The sequence below is a fragment of the Pseudonaja textilis genome, chromosome 11 (assembly GCF_049901715.1).
Source record: "Pseudonaja textilis isolate UNSWEBS1 chromosome 11, rPseTex1.2, whole genome shotgun sequence".
Classification (NCBI taxonomy): Eukaryota; Metazoa; Chordata; class Lepidosauria; order Squamata; family Elapidae; genus Pseudonaja; species Pseudonaja textilis.
This window is the reverse complement of record NC_142000.1, coordinates 1,580,420-1,603,003: the sequence shown is the minus strand read 5'-3', so window position 1 is coordinate 1,603,003 and position 22,584 is coordinate 1,580,420. Positions and strand designations below refer to the sequence as shown.

The 22,584-nt window shown below is 46.8% G+C and overlaps 1 protein-coding gene across 1 annotated transcript; it reads right to left on the bottom strand.

The window, feature by feature from the left end:
- Positions 1 to 1,103: 1,103 nt before the first annotated feature.
- Positions 1,104 to 22,368, bottom strand: GPI (glucose-6-phosphate isomerase). The gene is made up of 18 exons (XM_026723959.2): positions 22,223 to 22,368; positions 18,414 to 18,504; positions 17,496 to 17,564; positions 15,093 to 15,212; positions 13,346 to 13,429; positions 13,113 to 13,259; positions 10,325 to 10,396; positions 8,413 to 8,457; positions 8,133 to 8,186; positions 6,745 to 6,805; positions 5,634 to 5,677; positions 5,174 to 5,326; positions 4,722 to 4,851; positions 4,082 to 4,158; positions 2,953 to 3,081; positions 2,399 to 2,474; positions 2,234 to 2,300; positions 1,104 to 1,572 (listed from the first exon to the last, which is right to left on the bottom strand). Exons 1-18 carry the CDS (start codon positions 22,339 to 22,341, stop codon positions 1,449 to 1,451), a joined length of 1,662 nt encoding a protein of 553 aa, XP_026579744.1. The 5' UTR covers positions 22,342 to 22,368; the 3' UTR covers positions 1,104 to 1,448.
- Positions 22,369 to 22,584: the final 216 nt, after the last annotated feature.

The window sequence follows — 22,584 nt, the reverse complement described above, 5'->3', positions numbered from 1 at the left end:
ACCCATCAGAAATGCAAAAAGTGCAAAATGCCTAAGATCAGGCAGAGACCCTTTATGACAGAGGTCCCCAAACTTGGCAACTTTAAGACTTGTGGCCTTCAACTCCCAGAATTCCTCAGCCAGAAAATAAGTAGGGACACTTAACTCCCTGGGATGTGTGTGTGTGTGTGAATTTCCACAAGGCGGGCACCACAAGAGAGACTGCTCCCTTGCCTGGTGTCTTTCCCTGACAAGCTGCATTCCTCGTGCTGCATCTGATGGGACAAGCAGATGTAAGCAGACCCTAAAATAACCCAGCCCTTTGCTAATGAACCTGCAACTGGAGAAGCCTGAAGAACACCATTGGCTACAGGTGACATTCACTCCCTTCTTGCAGAGGAATAACTGGCAGGCCACCTGAATGTGTTCTCCTGTAAGTTTGAGAAGAGCGCATGGCCTTCTGCTATCCACCCCATCTCAGATATACCAACTGTAGCTAATTTCCCTACCCCGATCTCCATCCCTCTGGGCCCCCCTCCTCTGGTGATCTTCGCAAAAGATGTGTGAGGTGTATTTCATAGACTAAACAGAGGTCTTCAAACTTGGCAATTTTAAGACTTGTGGACTTCAACTCGTTTTAATCGTTCTTTTTTGACAAAGTGGCTCTCTGGAAATTAAGAGAGATGGAATTTGATGCCCCCAACCTGGTCTGCGGACCATTAGGCATTCTCAATCTTTTCTTAAAGGGCAGAACCAGAGAAGAGAGAACAAGGGGGGGGGGAGGGGCACAGGGAGGGTCTGCAATCCTTCAAGATGCCCCCTTCTTTCCAGGAAACCTCTGAATATTTTTGGATTTGTGTTACAAACCTCAACTGACAGCATTTTTTCCCCTCGTGATGACTTCTGATGTCAAAATGGACTTAATAGGAGACACTCATCAAAGAGACTCAGAAGTGCTCAAATAAGGAGACTGCTGTGGATCTCTGGACCGGAAGTCTGGAGGTAGTTTGAAGCCTTTTTACTGAGGATGAAAAATCTAACTGTCCAGGGCCTCAGGATGCTCGAGTCCCTCTGTACACAGACCAAGAGAATTTACAGTCCAAATAAGGAAGGACAGAGAAATGTGAGGATTAATTCTGGTTTATTTCTGTGCAGGTAAGGCTGGGTCTTCACAAGACAACATGGCAAAGGTTTAATCACCACCTACAGGCTGCTCCCATCCACAGCAGGACTAGGCACGGGGACGGACACAGGAGGGATGCGGCGCTCTACACATCACAGTTGCCATGAAACAGTCACTGGGGTCAGGTTTTTCCCCAGGATTCCTTTGCGAACACTGCTTCCGACACAACAAAGCTAACCATTAGGAACAATGAGGCCAGAACTGTTGAGAGGTCTGGCCTGGGAAGTGGCTAACAAAGCAGCAGCTACAACGGTGATCTGGGCATCTGCCAGGCAGCCTGTTGCGGTCAGGCTCGGTTCTTCTTGATGAAGGCGATCAACCCGTTAGTGGAGGCATCGTGGGAGGTGACTGGTGCATCCGATGCCAGTTCAGGCTCAATTTTCTTGGCCAGTTGTTTTCCAAGCTCCACACTTAAGAAAGGAAGAGAGGGGAAATTCAGGCTCCAGAGTGAAAGCTTTAAAACACATTCCTATGTGCGCCACATTCCTATTCTCACCATCCCCAATTGTTTCAAAATCCTCTTGTAATATAGCTGAGCACAACTGGGCTGAAACACGGCCTGATGTCAAAACCACACTGAAACATGTTTGTTGTGGGAATCCAACCACAATTTATGGCTTAGCACACTGTCACAAATGTCTACAGCACAAAAACCAAGTCCATGACTACGCAAACGTTAAATGGTAAAAAGTTACCCAACTAACTTCTGAAATGTTGAGGAAAGATTTGAATCCAATCCAATTGACTGGGTCATTCAATAGGCTAAACTGAGAGAAAATGTACCAAAAACAGGTTTTGTGGCCATGATGTGTGTGTTTTCAATAAGTAAAAAGGCCCTGTGAAATGGGCCCCGATTAAATTCTTTTTCTCCAAACAAGGCAGCTTAAATTCATTCTGCCTTGTACGGAACGCAGTGCGTTAATTGATTTTATAACTGCTCGTTGTCCAGAATCACTTGAGATGGGCAGACAAATTGAACTAAGTAAGGAGATTTTAACTCCCAGGAAAGCAACGGATACACTCTTAGTGAGTGGAAACAAACTAGGAATTTGTATATGGTAGGACACTTACCCCCACTGGTCATAGCTATTAATATCCCACACAATTCCTTGAACAAAGATCTTGTGTTCATACATTGCTGAAAAAAAAGATTTTCAATGAGAGCAGTATTAATAATGTCTTTTGAGACAATATATTTAAGTCAAGAAACAAAAATAGGGAAGAGGAAAAACTTACCAATTAAGGCTCCAAGAATGAATGGAGTAAGTTTAGTAAAGACAATGGAATTGGTTGGGCGGTTTCCTTCAAAGACCTTTCAAGAAAGAGAGGTTACGTTTCAATTTTCAGACACATCTGCTAGTGATAAAACATATACACGGAGTTCCCTGTTCCATTCCCAAAACACCAGAAACTGCCGATTTTTCATATCCTGAAGTCAGGAAAGTTTAGGATTAGCTTCATCCCCAAGGTTATCACCATCTCGTACGAGCAGCTCGTAGCCGCAACCTCTTCGGAGCAGATACCCACAACTCCTCGTGTCCCTCTAAAGCAAGCTCCAAGCGTGACACAGCTCGCAAATCTCAGGCTCCACCTGGATTAAAGGGCTCATCCTCTGAACAGACTGAAGGCTCCTAATTAGCAGCAGCAGCAGCTAAATCAACCTAGGGGATCTAGGGCACCAGTCTTGATCCCTCCCCCCCCTTTGAGACCATCCCATCCATCGTTCATTGATCAAATCAGTGAGCCGAAAGGAAGGGATGGTAAGTGGATTCCCCCTGGACTCGAAGTACCTTATGTGGAAGCAGCTTCTCCAGAGTCTCTCCGCTCAGTCCAGCCGCCTGTAACTCCTTGCGGGCCTCCTCTGTCGTCTTCCCTTTCATTAACGCCTCTGTTTGAGCAAGAAAGTTGGCCAGAAGAATCTAGCAGGAAAAAGGCAGAGGTCAGAATGGCAAGTTGGGGACCTGCACTACCGAGCAGCGGGCTGGGATGAACAACTCCTCTTCTGCAGCTATGAGGTCCGTAGGATCACCACCCAAAGACCGTGGAGGGGAAAAGACGCCCGGCAGGCATTCCAGGATGACAAAGCAGGTGCCAAAAGGCCTAAATCTACCCTGACCACGCCCAGCCTAAGGAAATTAGGAAAGCGTTGAATGTACATGCAACTTCCTACACTGAGCTGTCTTATACTTTTCCCTGAAAAAAAACGGAGAAATGGACTCACTAGAAAGGATGGAGATATTTAAACATGGCAGAAGTAGAGAGATACGTGTCTTTGCTTTTGTTATGCCCCTCTTTTTGGTGTGACTGAGGAAAATTCTTCTCCAGGGGCAAAGCCACATTTTCCCGTGGCTTGAGTTTCTCAGCTTTGCTAATTAAAGAAACCTCTTTCTCTGGCTAAAATTCTAGAATGCCAGAAGAGATGGAGGGGACCCGATCCAAGTTGAGGTGACTTCATGAACTCTGTTGGGTCACAACGGGGTCTTTATTGTTCCGTGGAAAATCCACATCCCGCCTTGTGTTTTGTCCTCCCAGCAGGCAGACTCTCTTCGAAGTCTGCAACTTGAAATGGGTCCACAAATAAGTCACCCGTTCGCTTTCTCAACTTTTGCATCATTTCCTGGGGAAATAATCATGACTAAAATAGAGAAATTACTGCACTAGGTTCTTGTGGCCGTAGAATGTACACCTTAGAAGGGCAGCAACATTACATATTATGATTTCTCAAAACAACCGAAGGAAACACAGGGTCAACATAATATTTTGAGAATGGGGGAAGTTATCCCTGTATAAAAGAAACAGACTCATCAATTGTCCCTTTGAAACTATCTGGGGCAGGAAGGTTGCTCGTATAAAGCAAGATGGACACTGGACAAAGATTAGGGCAAGAAGGCTAGGAAGGGAAAGGGAAAGTGGGCTTACCGTGTGATGTAGGCCATTTCTGATTGGATGCTGGGTCTGGGCTGGAATCAGAAAGTCACAAGGGATCATGCGAGTACCTGCAAAAAGAGGGAAAAGTCATTTTATAATGGCAGGGATATGGAACTACTGCTGGGGGGGAAACAGGTCATCTTATCCCATCTCTGGTCAAGATCATCCTGTCTGCTGGTGAGGCCAGCTGGATCCCAACAAGATCTGGAGGACCAGAGTCTGATCCCACCATGATTGCTGTACAGAGAACATCAGAGACCCACAGGGGTCTCCAACCTTGGCAACTTTAAGACTTGTGGTCTTCAACTCGCAGAATTCCGCAGCCAGCTGGGAGTTGGAAGTCCACAAGTCTTAAAGTTGCCAAGGTTGTAGATTGCTGCACAACTAGATTGGCATTCAAGAACTTTGTGGACAAGTTTTGTGCAGTTAAACCTGAAGTCTTTCTCTCTTAAACACGAACCTATATTCACCCAATGCTCCCACAAACTAACTTGATCAAAGGTACAGACATCTGACCCTGAAGAACTCACATCCAAGTGGGTAGCTTTTCTACAGCAGCTCCAGACAGACTGGCGTCCAACCTTCTTTGATTGGCTAAGATGGCTAAAAAACCCCACCCCCTTCTCTATACCTTGATGAATCAGCTGATAGAAGGCATGCTGCCCATTGGTTCCAGGTTCGCCCCACACGATTGGTCCAGTATTATAGTTCACACGGGTGCCCTTCCTTGTGATGTACTTCCCATTTGACTCCATATCCCCCTAATCAAGAACACAGAAGACCGTCAGACTCACTTAGGCCCTGGGAGAGGACAGGAAAGGTCGGGGAAGGCCAAATTCTGGCCAGAGATGGTGCAAGGCCCCTGGAAGCATGTAAGGGAGTGTCAGGTATTGCCTAGCAACACATGCACCCCATCAGTGCATGCAGCAGATGAGACTGCCACTGCCCCCCCCCCAAGGTAGCCCAGGACCGCCCTCAAAGCAGCATGGCTCTCAAACATACACACACACACACACACACACACACACACACACACACACACGAGAACCCCTTCTCCTAGACAACACAAAAGAGCCACCTCACCTGCTGAAAGTAAGCAGCAAAGCGGTGCATGTACTGGTCATAGGGCAGCAGCGCATGGGTTTCTGTGCCGTAACAGTTGATGTACCAGACCCCCAACATCGCCAGCAGCACGGGGACGTTCTTCTCCAGGGGAGCCGAGCGGAAGTGATTGTCCTTTTAGGCGTGTAGCATAAAAACAAAACTGGATTAATAGGGCAGGCTGGACCCCTAGAAGACCCAGTACAAAACTCTAGGGCTTCCCAGTTCAGATCACTTGCTAGGAAGAACATTTTATTTTGGTTTTTGGAAGCGAAGGCTATTTTCACGAGAGGAAATTCTAACCCAGCTCAGAATCTTGTCCTCCAAGGGCAGGGCACCAGGGGCAGCAATTGGCCACTCAACTTTGGGTATGTAACTCAAGAGCCGCCGTCCCCCATTTCCCCCAACCCAGATCAGCTGCTGAGAAGAGTCAGGGACTTACCATCCAATGGGCTCCAGCAAGCAGCTTCTCGAAATTGTCAAAACCTAAATAAAATGGTTGTATTATTATTAATGTATTATTTCAAGAACGCAGGCTTTAAAGTCCAAAGCCTAATCCCATCTGCTGCTGCTGCTGCTGCCCAAACAGCTCTCAAGGTTTTGGAGTAAATAGACATGTGGCTAAAAGACCCCCCCTCTGCCTGATAAGACGCTTGGCCGACTCCCCCCGGAGCATCTGCCCAACCAGGCAGGAACCTTGCATGGGAATCACAGCAGCTTTGAATCTCTGGAATGTGCAAATTACCATATTTTGTTATTTTTTTTCTAGCTATTTCTCCTCAATTGGTGCCTCACCTCTTATTGAAATATCAAAGAACCAGATTTTTCTGTTTCACAAGCAAGTTGTGGGCCAGATGTCTGTCTGTTTCGATCCGAAAGTCCCACAGGATCTTGACTTGCTCATTTTCAAGAACTTTATAAATTTGGTGTTCCCAGTAATTTTTGCTGCATTCGAATCCAAACTTCTGGCAAAGCTCCCAATTTATGAAACTCAAGGTATTGTCTCATATAGGGGACTATTACTATTGTGGTTAATCTCCAGTTGGATTCAAAGTCTGGGACTGGTAAAAATTTAACAGTCCAAGTCTTATCCAAGCACCTGAGAGCTCTTTTAAGGGAGCACCTGATATAGGCATTCCAAGGCAGGTGGTTTTTTTGCACTCAGAATATCCAGGTGTAATAAATTCAAAATCTCCATGTATCTAGGCAGCTATTGGGGTATTGCTCCAAGGGCTCCTATGGCTACTGGTACCGTTCTTTTTTTCCTCCTCCCCCTCCCCCTCCTCATCATTATGCTGCTTTGCATGTGCATTGAGAGCTTCTATACAGCCGACAAATCCCTTGTGTTTCTAAACACACTTGGCCAAATAAACTATTCAGTTAAGCACAGAAGCCCCAAAGATTACTAGAATACTAGAACCTTCTAAGATGTTTTCAAAGCATTTCTTTCCTCAAGATATACTGTTTTAAGAAAGATCCAGTCGGTTATTAAGCTAAACTAACTTGAATTGCCCTCCATGGACCACGCAGTTCACAGGGAAGCAGATACTTACCAATATGCAGAGCAATGGAGAGGCCAATGGCCGACCACAGCGAGTAGCGTCCACCAACCCACTGCAAAGGAAAAAGGCGGAACGAGAAACAGAGGTTACGTTTCTCGATGGCATAGGAATGAACATGGAAGCTTGGTGTGTGTGTGTGTGTGTGTGTGTGTGTGTGTGTGTGTGTGTGGACTTGGGGGCAGGGTGGACAAAGTCTAGAAGAGCCCTTCTCATCGGGCATGAAGAAGCATCCTGTGGCCACGCAAGGAGACCCAGCTCTGCCCGCCATCTCGTGATGGGTAATCCTGCCAAGGGCTCGCCCAAATGACGAATGGCCGGATGGGGAAGGGCAGGTGCTTCGCTGTTGACCTTTGGGAGGACTTCCCTCCACCACTGATCCGCCGCAGCACCCAGTTAGTCCACTCCCTGCTTCTGAATCCCCAGTGACCAGGGGGAGGGGGGCGGGAGGGGGGCATTTTGAGCGCTCAAGCCCAGCCACGTTCTGTACCTGAGAGAGTAAAGTCAGGTGGGATACTTGATATGAAACTAGGATTAAGAAGCAGGAAAATGAATATTGCAACTGACAAATACTTCCTGCCTTCCTCCAAAACTTCTCTTACCACCTCACAGAACTTTTCAAACCAATTTGAAACACAAATCAGTCGTGTCGTGTCCCCCCCCCGCCCCCCCCAACTGGATCCCGCCATCCTCTGGCAGCCCCGCTCAAAGAACCCGGTCTGAGATTTTTGCCAGCCTCCCCTCCTGGGCTGTGGCCTCCGTTGCAGGAGCAGCAGTGGATGAGGGGCGGGTGGGATTTGCAGTGGCAGCAGCGGCCGCAGTTGTAGAAGCATGGAGCCTCCCGCTCCTCAGCTGTCCTACCAGGGGCTCCTCCGTGGCCGGCCAGGGGGTTCCTGCCCCCGTTTTGGCTTAAAGAGCTGCCAGGTAAAAAGAGCTTTAATGGCTTTCAGGCCAATCCAAAGATGCTATTATAAGCCATGACATTTGCCTGTGAAAGCTTGTCACTTGGGCCACTAAAGGTCACCTTTTGTGGGAGACCTCTCGGCCGTGAATTTCCCAAGGGATTGGAGCAACATGGCTTTGGCAATCAAGTTTGGGAAGGCCGGCGGTAAGCGGCAGAAGCACAATCCTAATTCTAGGGCTACTCATCTTAAGTCTTGACTGGCTCACGTGCAAAGCCCTAGGAAGGTTGCTCTGAGGAACCCGCCTTTTCTGACACCAGCCTTTCAACCGAACCCTGGCATTTTGGGACCTGTGTTTAACACCAGGGGGCGGCTGCAGGCCCTTAGAGGGGGCAAAACATACTCCGCAAAAGGATGCTGGGGGTGAGAGGGAAACGCCGTCCAAGTAACAAAGGTGGATCCTACGCAGCTTTTACTTACGTCCCAGAACTCGAACATGTTTGCGGTGTCAATTCCGAAGTCTTTGACTTTAGGCTGAAATAGCAAGAGAGGAAAGAGGAGGCACAGGTGGAGGTTTGTAAGGCCGCCTATTTCTCATCCTCTCCCCTCCCCCAGGAGAGGCATTTGCAGGTCGAGGCTCCCAGCAATCTTGGGGCCTTTTCAGTCCAGCCTCCCTCCCACTTTAATCTGATCTAGGATTGTCTTGTGAATGAAACGCTGCCTTGAAAGTAGAGATTTTAAAAACCTAATGTATACTCACCCCATTGGTAGAGAGGGCAGCAAAGTGCTTGGCCACAGCAGAAGGCTTTAAATAAACAAAGCAGACCCATTAGAGCAACATTACAAGTCTTTAAACATTAAATTTTATGCGAATTTTTTTAAAAAAAAGGTCCATTGTTTTGGCAACCCGGAAGGCTGCCAACTCATTGCTGTAAAGTGTGTGTGTGTGTGTGCGTGTGTGTCTTTAGGCCGTCCTTGGGGAACATCAGGGACACCCCAATCCTGCTCCTGTTCTGAGTGCAACCTGGAAGGTGCTTCCTTCAGCTGGACAGCATCCCTTCCGGATCCCTCTGGGGCCACTCTCGGCTCTAGCCAGGAACTCTCCTTCATGGGCCCTCACTGGATTCTCTGCGCTTAAAAAACAGTCTTTTGCTCAAGATCCTCTCAGCCAACCAGCACTGGCGAAGAGCCCGACAGGATCAGGAGAGTGGAGGACAGACGGAACAACTTAAGGAAGCCTATTCATAGACCATCTCTGAAAAGGCCACTCTGCCTCTGGGCCCAGGCCAAGAAAAAGCATCCAAGTCGCCCAAGCGGTCTCATGTTCTCTTGAAGCGTAACAGGCCCCCTCAATGCTGCAAGGCATTTGAAAACGGGCTCATGTTATCGTGTGTGGTGGACCCGAGGTAAAGCTAAAAAATGTTGGGCAAAAACACACAGATGGAGAGGAAAGATAATTGGGAAACATGTAGATTTTGGAGAAGAAAAGTATTTAATATTACACGTCTTAACAGCAGTGAGAAGTATTTTCACACAACATTGGAAAAAATGGAAGAAATACTGCAAGACGAGGAGATAACTAAGAAGATGGTGCGAAATGGATAAACTTACACTGAAAATCAAATAGAAAGAAGACACAGACTATGATCAAAACTTATTGCACCAATGGTTGGGGAAAAGGGGTGGAGAGTAAGAAGGGAATTTGTATTGTTAAGCAATTTAAATTCCCAGGCAAACTGTTTGTTAAGCACTAAGAAGTATAAATTAATACAATTTATTTCAAAAAATGCTTCAAGGCATTTATTAGAAGAGCTTGGGTGAAACCGGGTAGGCAGAAGCCCCCTAAGGAAAATCCCCTTCTTTGCCTAGTTTGATCTCACTGGGACGCAGAGGGGATCCATCTTAAAGCGGAGCCCTCGTCCATGGTGCAGAAACAGCTTCAGCAACCAGAGTTAAAGGTGGGCAAGGGAGGAAATGGATGCCCCTCCCCCTTCTGCACCTGCACTCAAAAGTTAAATCAGGAACTGTGGCTTGAGAAGCAAAGGGGGAGGGGCAGGTTGATCCGACTTTGAATGTAGACATTCGGATGGGATCTCAAAGCACCAACAAAAATTCAAACATTGTGCTTCTAAAGATAGACTTCTCCAAAGATTAAAAAATAAAGACCTCTACATACCCCCCGCCCCGCTTTTAAAGTAAAACCTGTTTGCATGGCACCAGGCAAAAGTTGTGCGGTGGTGGGTCCTATCTTGTTCCCTATCTTTAAACCATTCAAAGACAAAGCGAGGCAAATTATGGGATGTTTCCAGAATACCCAGAAACAGTCAGTGGAGATCCCAACTTCTCACAGGCTGCAGAGCAACCAACCATCTTCCGAGGGGGGCATACACGCCCCCCCCTCTCTCTGGAAGGACAGACAGCTCTAATCCTCCCAGCATTTGGAAGAAAGTTAAAGCCATCCTTTGGCTCTTAGCTGTCCTTGGCGCCTTGTTTTGTTGTGTCATTTTTCTCATTTATATATTTTATCAGTTACCCATCCAGAGGACTGAGGTGGGATATATTTGGTAGGGGGGAGGGGGGAAGCAAAGCTGCCCAGAGTCACTTTAGATAGCTAGATGGGTAGCACATAAATTATAAAATAAAGCAATAAAATAAAATAAACCTTTACTTACATCTTTAGCAGCTTGAAGGAACCATTCTTTGGCAGTTTCAGCATTTGTGATGGTTTCTTGAGTGGTAAAAGTCTAGGAACCAAGAGAGAAGAAAGAGTGAAATACCTGGTCAGGTCAACTGGTGCAGGGGTCTCCAACCTTGGCCCCTTTAAGCCTTGCTGGCTGAGGAATTCTGGGAGTTGAAGTCCACAAGTCTTAAAAGTTGCCAGGGTTGGAGACCCCTGATCTACTGACTCAGTGCCTGGTGCAGCAAAGCCAGGGAGGAGGTTCCTTCAAATGGCCCCTCAGGCTTCTTGTGACAAAACCAGCTGTGCAGCAGCTGCAGAGATCAACGTTTAAAATCTTGGTATCCTGACTGGTTGCAGAGGGAAAATGGAGAACTGCTTAGTTTTTAATCAGGTCAGTGGTAACAGGGGATGCATCTTTGTGAACAGGCCAAGTAAGTTTCTCTTTAAGCACTTCATTATCGAGGCCTATAAAGATGATAACCCCGTCATGTCCCAGTTGGGACTCCGAGGGAGAGGAGGAATACCTGACAGGGAGTGGGAGTGCTGCTCTGGAGGTTATGGAGGAAACTGGGGAAGGGCACAGGCCGGCTGGGCATTCAGAGGAAGACCCAGGCCCACCCCCTCTTCATCCTAGGGCATGCAGGGAGGGGTGAATCAGAGAGAAACATGAATGGCGTGGTCTACGGGGGGAGGAAGGGGCCTTGATCCCCTTCATGGGCTGCAGCTGGGAGGACTGCTTAAAAGGACAGACTGCGCATGGCCCAGTGTTGGAAGCAAAGCATGAAAATATTTCTGGTCTGTCTGTTCTTATCTGAGTTCTGGCATCCTTCCCAGGGTGTGTATTTCGATATCTGTGGACATCTTCAAGCACTTATCCTGCCTTTTCTCCTTAATTGCTTCAGTGTGGTTTGTGTTATTTTTTTCTATTTATAATTTATATGTATCTGGAGTTTGAACAGAAGTTCTTCCTTTTTGCAATTGTTTGTGGGGGAGTTTTTTCTCCAGTCAATGATAATTGGATCCTTGAAGCCAAGTTGAAGGAATGAAAGGGACTTCACCTCTTTTTGTGACTTTGTTGTTTTTTTATCCCGCCCTGGGTCATCACACCCAGGTTCTACAGAAAACAAAAGCTAAATTCTGGGCTCTGCATAAACCATAACACTAGTTGAAAAGATGGTTGCATTTTTGGTATTTCACCTAGGTTCTGTCTGTCACAGAAATGACAAAAACAACAGAACTTCAAACCACTACAAATCAATGGCATTCCAAATCTTTAGCGATTCTGCTTCAACCTGGTTAAACAACATTTTGCACATTTTTAGTTCTTTTGACTGAATTCAACACTTTAACTGTATTAATTGCAAACATACTTGCTTATTACTCAGAGAAGGAGACAATCCATTTGGAACACTTCATGCAATTGGGGTAAAAGCCACCAGAGCCCCAAGACATATTCGTGGAGAAATGTCTTTTCTCTTTCTCTAACAGCTGATTTTAAAACTTTGAATTATTGGTGATTGCCTTTTCTCCCCTCTGTGCTATATTTAAGCATGCAACTTGGCTATTGTTTATGCAATCTGACTTGCTCATTAGCCAATCCGATGGCCGACATCCTCTCCTTGTTTAGCAACTGCAATTTCCTAAGATCAAGTTTTCTTCTGTGTTACTCACTCTGCCATGTGGTTTAATGCAGAAAATTGGTTGTAAGTACAATGCACTTATCAGATTTTTTTTAAAATTACTGTTGAACTTGTGAATGGTCACCAAATGAAGTAGCCACTAAATAAGAAATGACTGTACTTTGACAGAATTATGCAGCTCATTAGGAACCAATCTTCTCCACGGGATCTGCTTATCCAACCATTCATATGTAATCTAGAGGGCCAACATCACCTCCTCTCTCAATAGTTTCATTTTTTTTAAAAAGCAAACTTTAATAATGCCATTCATACCTTTACATATCGATCTAGTTTTTTAACAACGGCAAGAGAGTTTTCCCAATGAAAATGTATCTGGCCCATGGCTCCACGGGCCAAATATTTTAACCCCAGGAGCCATGGTGGTGCAGTGGTTAGAATGCAGTAGTACAGATGGATTCGGCCCACCGCCAGGAGTTTGATCCTGACCGGCTCAAGGTTGAACCAGCTTTCTATCCTTCCAAGGTTGGGAAAATGAGAACTCAGACTGTTGGGGGCAATATGCTGACCCTGTAAACCCCTCAGAGAGTGCTGGAAAACTCTTAAGTGCTATTGTTATTGAATCCAAATTAACACAAATGAAGTTTTCTTCCTATATCAGCCCCCAAAACCTAATTATTTACAAGAAGGGCTCACAAGGAATGTAGCAGTACGCAAATTACATTTTGCATCCATCACACTTCACAAAACGCTGGAGTGCCAGTATCCAGTTTTGCTCTCTATCATCTGAACCCAAAGAGAAGCAAAGATAAACGAGGTGCCTCATCCTCATAACCCTCCACAGAGGGACTGGCCCCGGATGGGTGGTCCCAGACAAGACCCCAAAAGATGCCCTTTTAATGACAGCTCCCTCACTGACTGAGCTGGCCACCCTGGAGAATAAAACAGGAAGCAAGCCAGTTGCTCATCCCACCTTAGTCTTCGTACGGACGAAAACATTAATGCTTAGGGCTCACCGACACTTTGAATCTTTTCCACCACATTAATGACCCTGAGCTGTTGCCGCAAAAGGCTCACCTCCCAGGTTGCCAAGAAATGCGGAAAGAATGGCGGGGAAGTCCCCGTCCCCAGAGCAGGACCTACCTTGGAGGCAATGATGAAGAGCACGGTCTCAGGATTCAGCACCGCCAGAGTTTTGGCCATGTGAGTGCCATCGATGTTGGACACAAACCAGACACGAGGGCCTCCCTTGGAATAAGGCTTCAGCGCTTCGGTCACCATGAGGGGCCCCTGGGTGAAGGAGACAAGCCTTGAGCATTGCTACAGCCTGGAACTCCCCAGTCTTGGACAGGCAGGCGCTGCGGAGACTCACTCACCAAGTCGGACCCACCAATGCCAATGTTGACCACGTCCGTGATGGCTTTTCCCGTGTAGCCCTTCCAGTCACCGCTACGGACTTTCTGTGAGAAAGAAGAAGACAGCCCATTCAGAAAGTACGGCTTGCCTCTCGGGCGCAGAGGGGGCCATCGGGTCTTAAACTCTGCTTTAAAAAACGCCGGGCCTTTTGGATGACGAGTGCCTTAACATTCAGATACTGGGGAAGTCCCAGCTCTTCGTTTGACTCAACCTGCAAGGTAGCTTTTACAATTCCATGGTCCTAATTTTACACCAGTTTGATTAGATTAACAGAGTTGAAAGGGACCTTGTAGGTCATCTAGCCAGGCTTAAAGTTGCTAAGGTTGGAGACCCCTGATCTAGCCCAACCCCCCCACCTAAGGAGACCCTACACCATTTCTGACAGGTGGCCGTCCAGTCTCTTCTTGCAAGTCTCAAGTGATGAAGCTCCTACAACTTCTGAAGGCAATCTCTGTTCCACTGTTCTCACTCCAATGTGTGATTTAGCCTGTTTTCTTATTCTGCTTTTTTATGCTAGACGTTTTCCCAGGGGCCTTTCTTTCCCTTCACAACTCAGTGCTCCTTCCCCAGCCCAAACTCTTGCTTTCGACAACGTATTTTGCTATAATTCCACAAAGAACAAGGGTACCTTGCTCTTTATACCCAAACTGTAGATCCACCACACCACATTTTGGATTCAACTGTATTCAACTATATTCACAGCAAGATTTTTACCGTCTCGCATCAAGCTCACAAACCTGCCGTTTAATGAGAGTTACAGGAATACCCAACGGCTATCCGTTTGGGGACTTGTTACAATGATGCTGAACAAAGGGACGAACGATCTGCGTCCAAAGCGACAGCTGTTGCGGCACACCCAACCACGTAACCACAATTCAGGGCTGGCAGCCTGCCCACTTATGACCGGGGGCTCTTCAATTCCCCTCATCTATGCTGCTTTGGCCCCCCGTGCTCCACGGCCCCCTATGCTGTCCTAACTGACCCCTCCGTCTTCCTGCTCCCGCTGCCGACGGAGCATGCCTTGCTTGGCCCTTTGCTAGGCAGCTGCTGGCTGTCCAAGCCGCCCGGAAGCTGCGTACGGCTTTTTCAAGTCCTGGGTAGCCTTCTCAAAAGATTCGGAAGCCTTCCAAAGGCTCGCAAGGTGGCCAGGGGCTCTTAGAGAACGGTGTGAGTGGCCTTGTGGAGGCGGCCTGGCCTGGCCAGAAGTTGGCTCACAGAGGGGGCCCTGGTGGGCAAGGCCCGTCAGGACCAAGTGAACGGTGACAGCTGAGGGCAGGGCAGGGCAGAGCGGGCATCTGGGCAGGGCTTCGGGGGGGGAGGGGCAGCCACTGGAGTTCTCTGGCTGCGCTGCTGAGCCAAGAGGAGGCAGCTGCGGCCTCTTTCCCTGGCCCTCTTGTGCTCAGGCCACATTGCAGCACCCACCAACCTGTGCGTGGCCAGTGCTGGGCCTCCAGGCCTTACCTGGACTCCGTCTGCCTAACCAGCAATTCTTGCTTAACCAGGGCGGCTGGGATTGTAGGGGTTAAGCAAAGGGGCCACATGACATCTCACTTAACCATTTTACCCAGTGACCGAAATTCCGGTCCCAATTGTGCCCATAAGTCAAGGAGGGCTTATATATGTAATACAGGTGTATGTTATAGCGGTATACTACCAGGTGTACGTCATAGAGATCGTCCTCGGTTAATGACAGGAAATGCTTTATACCTGACAGAAATTCTTCATCTTCTCCAATACTTGGTTTACTTCCGGAACAACATCTTTGCCTTCAACGAGGATTGGAGTATTGGAGCGATTCCGGAGGGCAATGTGGAGCACGGCTCGGTTCTGCACCAGGGAGCAAGGAGAGGAGAGTGAAAGGAAGTTCAGTTCATCCCCACTCCCAGAACTACCCAGAGAGAGACCCCCAGCACAAATGCCCCTTGGCTGGGCATTCACAGAGTAGCGGTTGCTCTAAAAACCAACGTAAGCAAAGACTAATCCCTCTTCCTCTCACCTCCCCATTCCCACAACCCCCTCGGGAAAGACCGGGGGGCCTCCTCCTCCTCCTCCTCAGCCTGGTTCCTCCTCCAGCATCTCTTGATTCTTGACCTGTGACCTCCCCAGAAAGGGCTGCCTGGCTGTTTTCTCTACTTGGTTGATTTACAATATGTTATACTGCCCCAATTACTTGATTTTCAGCAGTTCACAACATATACAATAAACAATCGATTAAAAATGCAAATGTAATGTAGCTAAAAATTGCCCAGAGCAAAGCCTGTCGTGGCTTTCTGGGAGACCAAGCGCTGAGGAAGCAACCACAGACAGGCTGCACAGGATCACTGCCGCCACCGAGGAAGCCCAGGGGATTGGCGTTGTGTCAGGGTCTGGAAATTGTGGCAGCCAAAAGGGCAGGAGGGAATGCCAACTGCTAGACTTGGCTAGATTTTCCCCAGACAATCAGATACGTGCAGCCCCTACTAGCTTGGGGAAATATGGCTGCATGAAGGTTGATAACTTCTCTCTCTCTCGAGTCTTAATAGGAGATTTTAGAAAACTTAGTAAAAAGCATTTTACTAAGATTCTGCTAACATAATTCTCTCATCTTAACGCATAGCCCAAGGCCTGTAAGCGCAGCTTGTCCTTAGCAATCAGCCAGCCATTTTTATTTTCACCAGCCAGCCGTCAATTATCTGAACACAATGGCTAGCAAATCCCATCATCTGCACATCCTGGGCCACAAATCCGGAGGCTCCCCGTTGGAAGCCTGTGTTATTGGAGATTCTTCAGAAACTATTTAAACGTTGGCTTTACTTTTGTGCAGCTGTTACACAACCAAGTAACGGACCTAAGCTAAGTTACAGAAGAGGAATTTCAGTGGATTTCTCTGTCACAACTGAGGAACTTGCTTTGCTCATGTAATTTCTCTAAGATGTATTTTAAGCTACCCAAAGAGCACCAGGTCATTTGGCTTTGCAGAAGCAAAGTGTTTCGTAACAAGCGTGCAAGACATTTCATGTGCATCTTTTCAGGGCTTCTGACTATCAAAACTAAACAATTCTGCTCAGATGACACGGCCAAAACCAGTTGGCAGATTTTATGATAAGTGTTTCGTATATAACTTATAAGCTGCCCAGTCACTTTGTAAGGGAAATGGGTGGCATAGAAATTTAATAAATAAAAACAAAGCAAATAAGAATAAAAATAAGCACCAAGTCCTCATAATGTGTGCGTAACAAACCCTTTTACTCTTAATCTCAAGCCTCCAAAACCAGATCATAAACCTTATTTCATCTGCTGACCATTTGTGGTCTCTGCATCTGGGGGGAAAAATGCCCCCTGGCCCCAGGGAGGTTGTGCTTCTGGACCTGATGCCTTGTCCTCCTGGCACTCCTTCCAAACGGGAGCGGAAGAAAAAGGAGGAAACAGACCACCTGAATCCCATGGGAGGGAGGTCTCCACAACCAGCTTTCAGAGCTCAGAGGATGTGCAAAACGAGGCAGGGGAGGCAAGAGGTGCGGCTTCTGCCTTCTTTCCAGCTCCCCTACCTCCAAGCAGGCACAGCAGGCTGCAGTTTCTCTTAGGTAGCCAAGGGCCACATTCGCCCTGGGCCTGCTGTACACACATGTGCTAAGGGGCTTGGAACAGAGCAGTTGCCAGCAGCCAGGACAGGACATTTTCTCTGCAGCTGCTAGGGATGCATCTGGCCCATTTCCAAACACCTTCTTACTTTCGCCAGCTCTCCCCCTCCCCAAATTTGGCCTATGCTCTTCCGTTTGAGGAGAGTTATCTTCCACTTTTTCACACATTTGTATTTATATCTTGAGCCTTGGATAAAAATACCCAGTGATGCTAGACACCAGTTTCCTCCCTCCCAAGCAGATCGTATTTCACAGATAGCCACCCAGCCCTGGGCCAGTCTGGCCTCTCAAATTATTTTTCTGTACTGCTTACAAGCCCAAAATAGTTCTAATCCAGTTGCTTGCAGCTATTAATCCTTAAAAAGAGTTGAAATTCCCTGATGGGATGGACTGATAAAAGCAATCAAATTATGACACACCCTTCTAGCCTAAAGCCTACTATTTCACAAGCATGAAGAACCTTCAGATTATAGATAAAAACAGCTCATACCTCAGTGAAGTTGATTTTTTCTCCAGTGAACATTTGCTCTCTAGCTTTTTCAACACCTCTTGATTTGGCCTAAAAGTCAAAGAAGCTATTTAATGTAGGAAATAATAGGCTTTCCAAATCCTCCTGTACAAACCAGATAAAGTTGATCCATTTTCCATACATAGCCAATTATCTCTAGGTAGCTGAGCTGACTTTGTTCTGGGAGCTCAAGGGACCCCTATATAGCTATTCTCTTTCTCATTTACTCCTATAACAACATCCCTGACAGAGGGGCTAGGCTGAAAAATTGGCCTAAAGTCACCCCGTGCATTTTCCACAGTGGAATGTGGGCTGGAACCTGGGTATCCCAAGTCCAAGTCCAACCCACCACCATTGCTGGTCATCAGAAGGGTGGTTACATTAATCCCAGAGTCCTTTTCTGCTTCATTATTTTCTTTAAATTAGGACTGGGCATATCACAGACTCCTAGGGCACTGAATTCATCCCTTGCTCATGGCAGAAATCCAACTTCCCTGACAGAGAACCAACCACTCCTTATACATGTCTAGGAAAGGGAAAAGTAAAGTATCTCTTAGGAAAATCAGATCAAACCTCCCCCACCCCCCCCCAAAAAAAAACCTTCTGTGGTCAGGGCAAGTGGGTGAGTGGAGGCCAGGGGTTTATCTAGGGCTTTATAAAGGGGACCAGCTAAAGCCCAATACGACAGAGCCTAGAAACATGTAAATATCACACTCTACCAATTCATTAATGTTTGTATTTGAAGATACAACATGTTAGATTATTTATAAGATGAGCCAGCTTTTGTGAAGATTTTTGTTTTGCTTATGGTTCATTGTAGAAAGCACATGTAACGCAGATCATACATAAATGTGACCAAAAGTTATAAAATATTAATGTAGATGTAGCGGATTAAATTACCAGTTCCACCAGCAACTTCATAACTTCTTCTGTCACAAGATTCTTTGAATAGTCCACCAAGATGTCTCCATGCTCTGTATTTAGAGTCACACTGCAAGAGAGGAAGCAACTCCATTACATAAACCTAACCCTTGCCTTATCTAAGAAAGGAAGATATGTAACGAAGGGAAATCCTAATAATCCTCTAATCCAAATAGGAGCATAAGCAGCAGCAGACAAATGATAGTAAACAAGTACATTTTGCTGTTGTACAGATTATTTTTAAGCACGCCAGATTTTTCAGCGAATATTCACCTATGTCAGTCCATAAGGAAAGAAGAACCAACACTAGGAATTAACAGTTAACTCAACAGTTCCTCCTTCCAAAGGAAGAAATAAAGGTACCCAGCTGAGGTACCTCTAAAACGTCCCTGAAGGAAAACATGAGTAAAGTTGTCATTCCAACTTTCCAAAGGCCAAGGAAGGCTCTGACACTATAGCAGAGCAAACGAAACACGGGAACATTTGAGACATTGAATAGAGAAAACAGCTTTCATGGTCAGCTCAGGAGAATACTACTAGCAAAGGCTACTTGCATGTGCTTTAATGCAGGGGTCTCCAACCTTGGCAACTTTAAGCCCGGTGGACTTCAAGTCCCAGAATTCCCCAGCCAGCAAAGATGGCTGGGGAATTCTGGGAGTTGAAGTCCGCCAGGCTTAAAGTTGCCATGGTTGGAGACCCCTGCTTTAGTGCATCTATTGTCTTGGAAGGGTAGGAGAGATGTGGGGTCCTTGGTGCTCTCTGAGCTTGCTTGTTTTCTTGCAGACTGTTCATTACCCAAAGAAGGTAATATCAGTGCAAACTGCGCTCCTTACTAGCACTGATGTTACCTAGTTCAGGTAATGAAATGTCTGCCAGAAAGCAAGCTCAGGGAGCACCAAGGACCCCTCATTTCAACCCTGAGCTACACATATTCTCTGTTCAAGGAGAGACGTCGTTTTCTATTGCAGGCAAAACAGAGGGGGACCTGAAATCGCAGAAAACAGCGAGGAATGCAAAGGGGTCCCAGAGGTTATTCCTCTTCATCTGCGCATGGTTTCTTCCCATGCTGATTTTCCCATGCCCCCTGCAAGAAACCAAGTGCTCAGTGCAAAACAAGCATGTCCTGTATGCCACAGGCAAACTGAAAAATCAGGGGCAACTTGTCTTTCTTCCCTACTGAAGAACTTTTGCCTTCACTTGAAGAAAGATAAGAAAATGTGCTCCGAGTATCAAACAGGAACCAAATTCTTGTGCCTTTGATACCAAGGTGAGCACCCCAAAGTTACTGTCCTTGCAACACTCGTCATTCTCCTTCCAAGGTCAAATTGGACTTCAAACTGCTCACTCCTATGCAATTGAAAAATTTTGAAACTTAATCGAATATAGACTGGAAACTTTTTTTTGTTAGGGTTTATGGATAAAATAGTGGAAAGATGTCATGGTGTTTAATTGTTACTGGCATAGAAGAAAATAGAAACACGACTTTTATTGGCTCAGCTAGATCCTACAACATCCATAAATGGTTAATAAAGACAACAGAACTGGCAACAATGGGCAAGTGAGAGAAAAATCACTGAAGAAATTCATCTATAATTGGAAGCCCTTCATGGCCTTTTTGCAGGAGATAGATCAAATTTGGACATACAGATCTGTTGATTGTTAAAATCTAAAAAGGGGGAAAGAACTACTGTTTTCCATTCTCCTTTGGGAGGGAAATGGAAATTTTATAATTTAAAAATTAAGAGTCAAATGCAAGCATCTTTTCTGTCCCTGGAAGAAGCTGGAAGGTATTCTTTGTATATTTGAATTTTCTTCTAATACCTTTTTCACACTTCTATCCTTATTCTCTTTACTCTCATAGTTTCTCTTGTTAGTTTTTTACACATATATTTTGTAAAATGTAATAAAATTATTTGAGAAGAAAGTGTAGCTCATTACATTGAAAAGTTACTTGTCTTTGCAATAGATATAAAAAAGTGAGGAAAGTAAAGAAAAATACTGAGGAAAAGATGTTCTTTATTGTATCCAAAATTCTAATGCATTTCCAAGGAGTCATCTTTCATCAGGAAATCAAATGAATTAAAGAGCTTATAAAAATGGATACTCATTTCCTCCTAATTTTATTTTGTGGCTATTTCCATAAATGTATCAGATCGGTCAAAAATGAACTCTGATGACTGGACCAAAGAGGGGGCATTTTAGAAAATGCTTTATTTATACCTCACCAAGACACAGTACTTCTTACTCAAGGAGGCAAAATATTCAGTTAAACCATAAATATATATATTTCAAACAAGACATGAGAACACGAGAATCCAGATTTTCTGGATGAGTGGATATTTTCTGTGGGCATGTCCCTTCAGGTCATGTTTCTGGCACAAGGGTTTTGAAAGCAGTTTGCCCTTGCCTGCTTCTTCTGGCAGTTTTCAAGGTCACCCGGGTGGCTTTGTGCCAAAAGAACCAGGATTCTAGGTTTGCAGCCTGGTGCCTTAACAGGACACAAAACTGACCCTCTGGATAGGTAAGGCAGAAGAAATCTCTACACAGGCAGAAACGAGTTTGAAGAGCTCCTTCCTGGTTCTCTTAAAAATTTGAAAGTCATTTTGCAACTTAGGTAAGATCACCATTGCTGGGAAACTCCTACCAAAAAACCACCAAAATTAGTTCAATAAAAACAAGGTTAACATTTCAAGATCATTTTTTTTCAAGCAGTGATAAAGTCACCTGCTGCAAATTTCATTCCAACTTGACCAAACAGGAGAGCAAAAATATTGATTGCTTATTGTACCCTGTGACTATCATTAAGTGTTGCACCTGATGATTCTTGATGAATGTATCTTTTATGTATTGAAAGAGCATTTGTACTAAGAAAAATTCCTTGTGTCTCCAATCTCACTTGGCCAATAAAGAATTCTATTCTATTCTATATTATTTTGGGTGTTATTTTGCTTATCTTGAGAGTCTCTATTATCAAAGCTCGGAACTGCTTGGAGACAAGGACGGAATTCAGCAGGTTTCTGCATAGCAACGGACCAAGGATGTTTTCACACCAGTTGAAACAGGCAAACACAGTCCCTGTTCCTAGCTTGGCCCGATCCTTTGAAACGGGCTGGATTTGTGCAATGCAACGAAGACCGTCAGGATGGACGTGAATCGAGTTGCAACAGTGCAGCTACACCCCGGATTTAAATAACCCTTTATTTATCCTGGGTTTAGGCGCCGGGCCATTCCAACTACAGCTTCAGGCTGGGCAGATCAGGCCTTGGTTTCTGCGCCTTAAACGTGCGGAAAGCAAACCTCTGCCCCCCTGCCGCCCCCGCCCCCCCCCGGCCCGTTAGCAACCGCTGATTCACAAGCAGGAGGAAGTGCCCGAGCAGAAAAAGGCAGACCCGGAAAGGGCGCCCTTCTCGGGGCTCTTAGAGGAAGGCACGAGCGGCGACTCTGTCCCGCTACGAAGCAGAGCCCGCCCGGTCGCTTCTCACGCCTAAATAGGCCCCTTTCAGGGAAAAGCCCCCCCCGCCGCCCGACATCCCAAGCCGCCGCCTGCCCTTCCAAGGCCTGGGAGCTGCAGAGCGTGGGCGAGCGGGCGGGTTGGCCCTCCGCGCCCCGGACCTCTAGGCCCGGGCTCGCCAACCTTGGCGGACTTCCACTCCCAGAATTCCCCAGCCAGCGGGAGAGGAAGCCCACCAGGGCGCTCTATGCCTGCTCTATCCCCGGGCGAGGCCGGCCGGTCAGCCTGAGGGAAGAAGAGGGGGCTGCGAGGCTCCCGGCTGAGGGCGCCGGTTTACCTGAACTTGTGGAAGCGCTCGGGGTCGGCCTCGAAGAGCTTCCGCAGCACCAGCTGCCCGGCGTGGGCCCGCTGCCATTCGGCCAGCCTCTGGAAGCAGGGATCGGCGGAGAGCGCCATGCTGCCTCGGGGAACGGAACGGGGGGCGCGAAAGGGCGCGCGGGCGCTTTTGGTCGAGGCAGAGAGCTCCACCCCCTCCCTCGCCCCGCCCCTCGCCCCGCCTCTCCGGGGGCGGTGCTGCTGTTGCGGCTAATACACGAAGAGGAGGCTACGTGCGGGAGCTTTTGCCGAGACAGGGAACTCCGCCCACTCCCTCGCCCCGCCCCTCGCCCCGCCTCTCCGGGGGCGGTGCTGCTGTTGCGG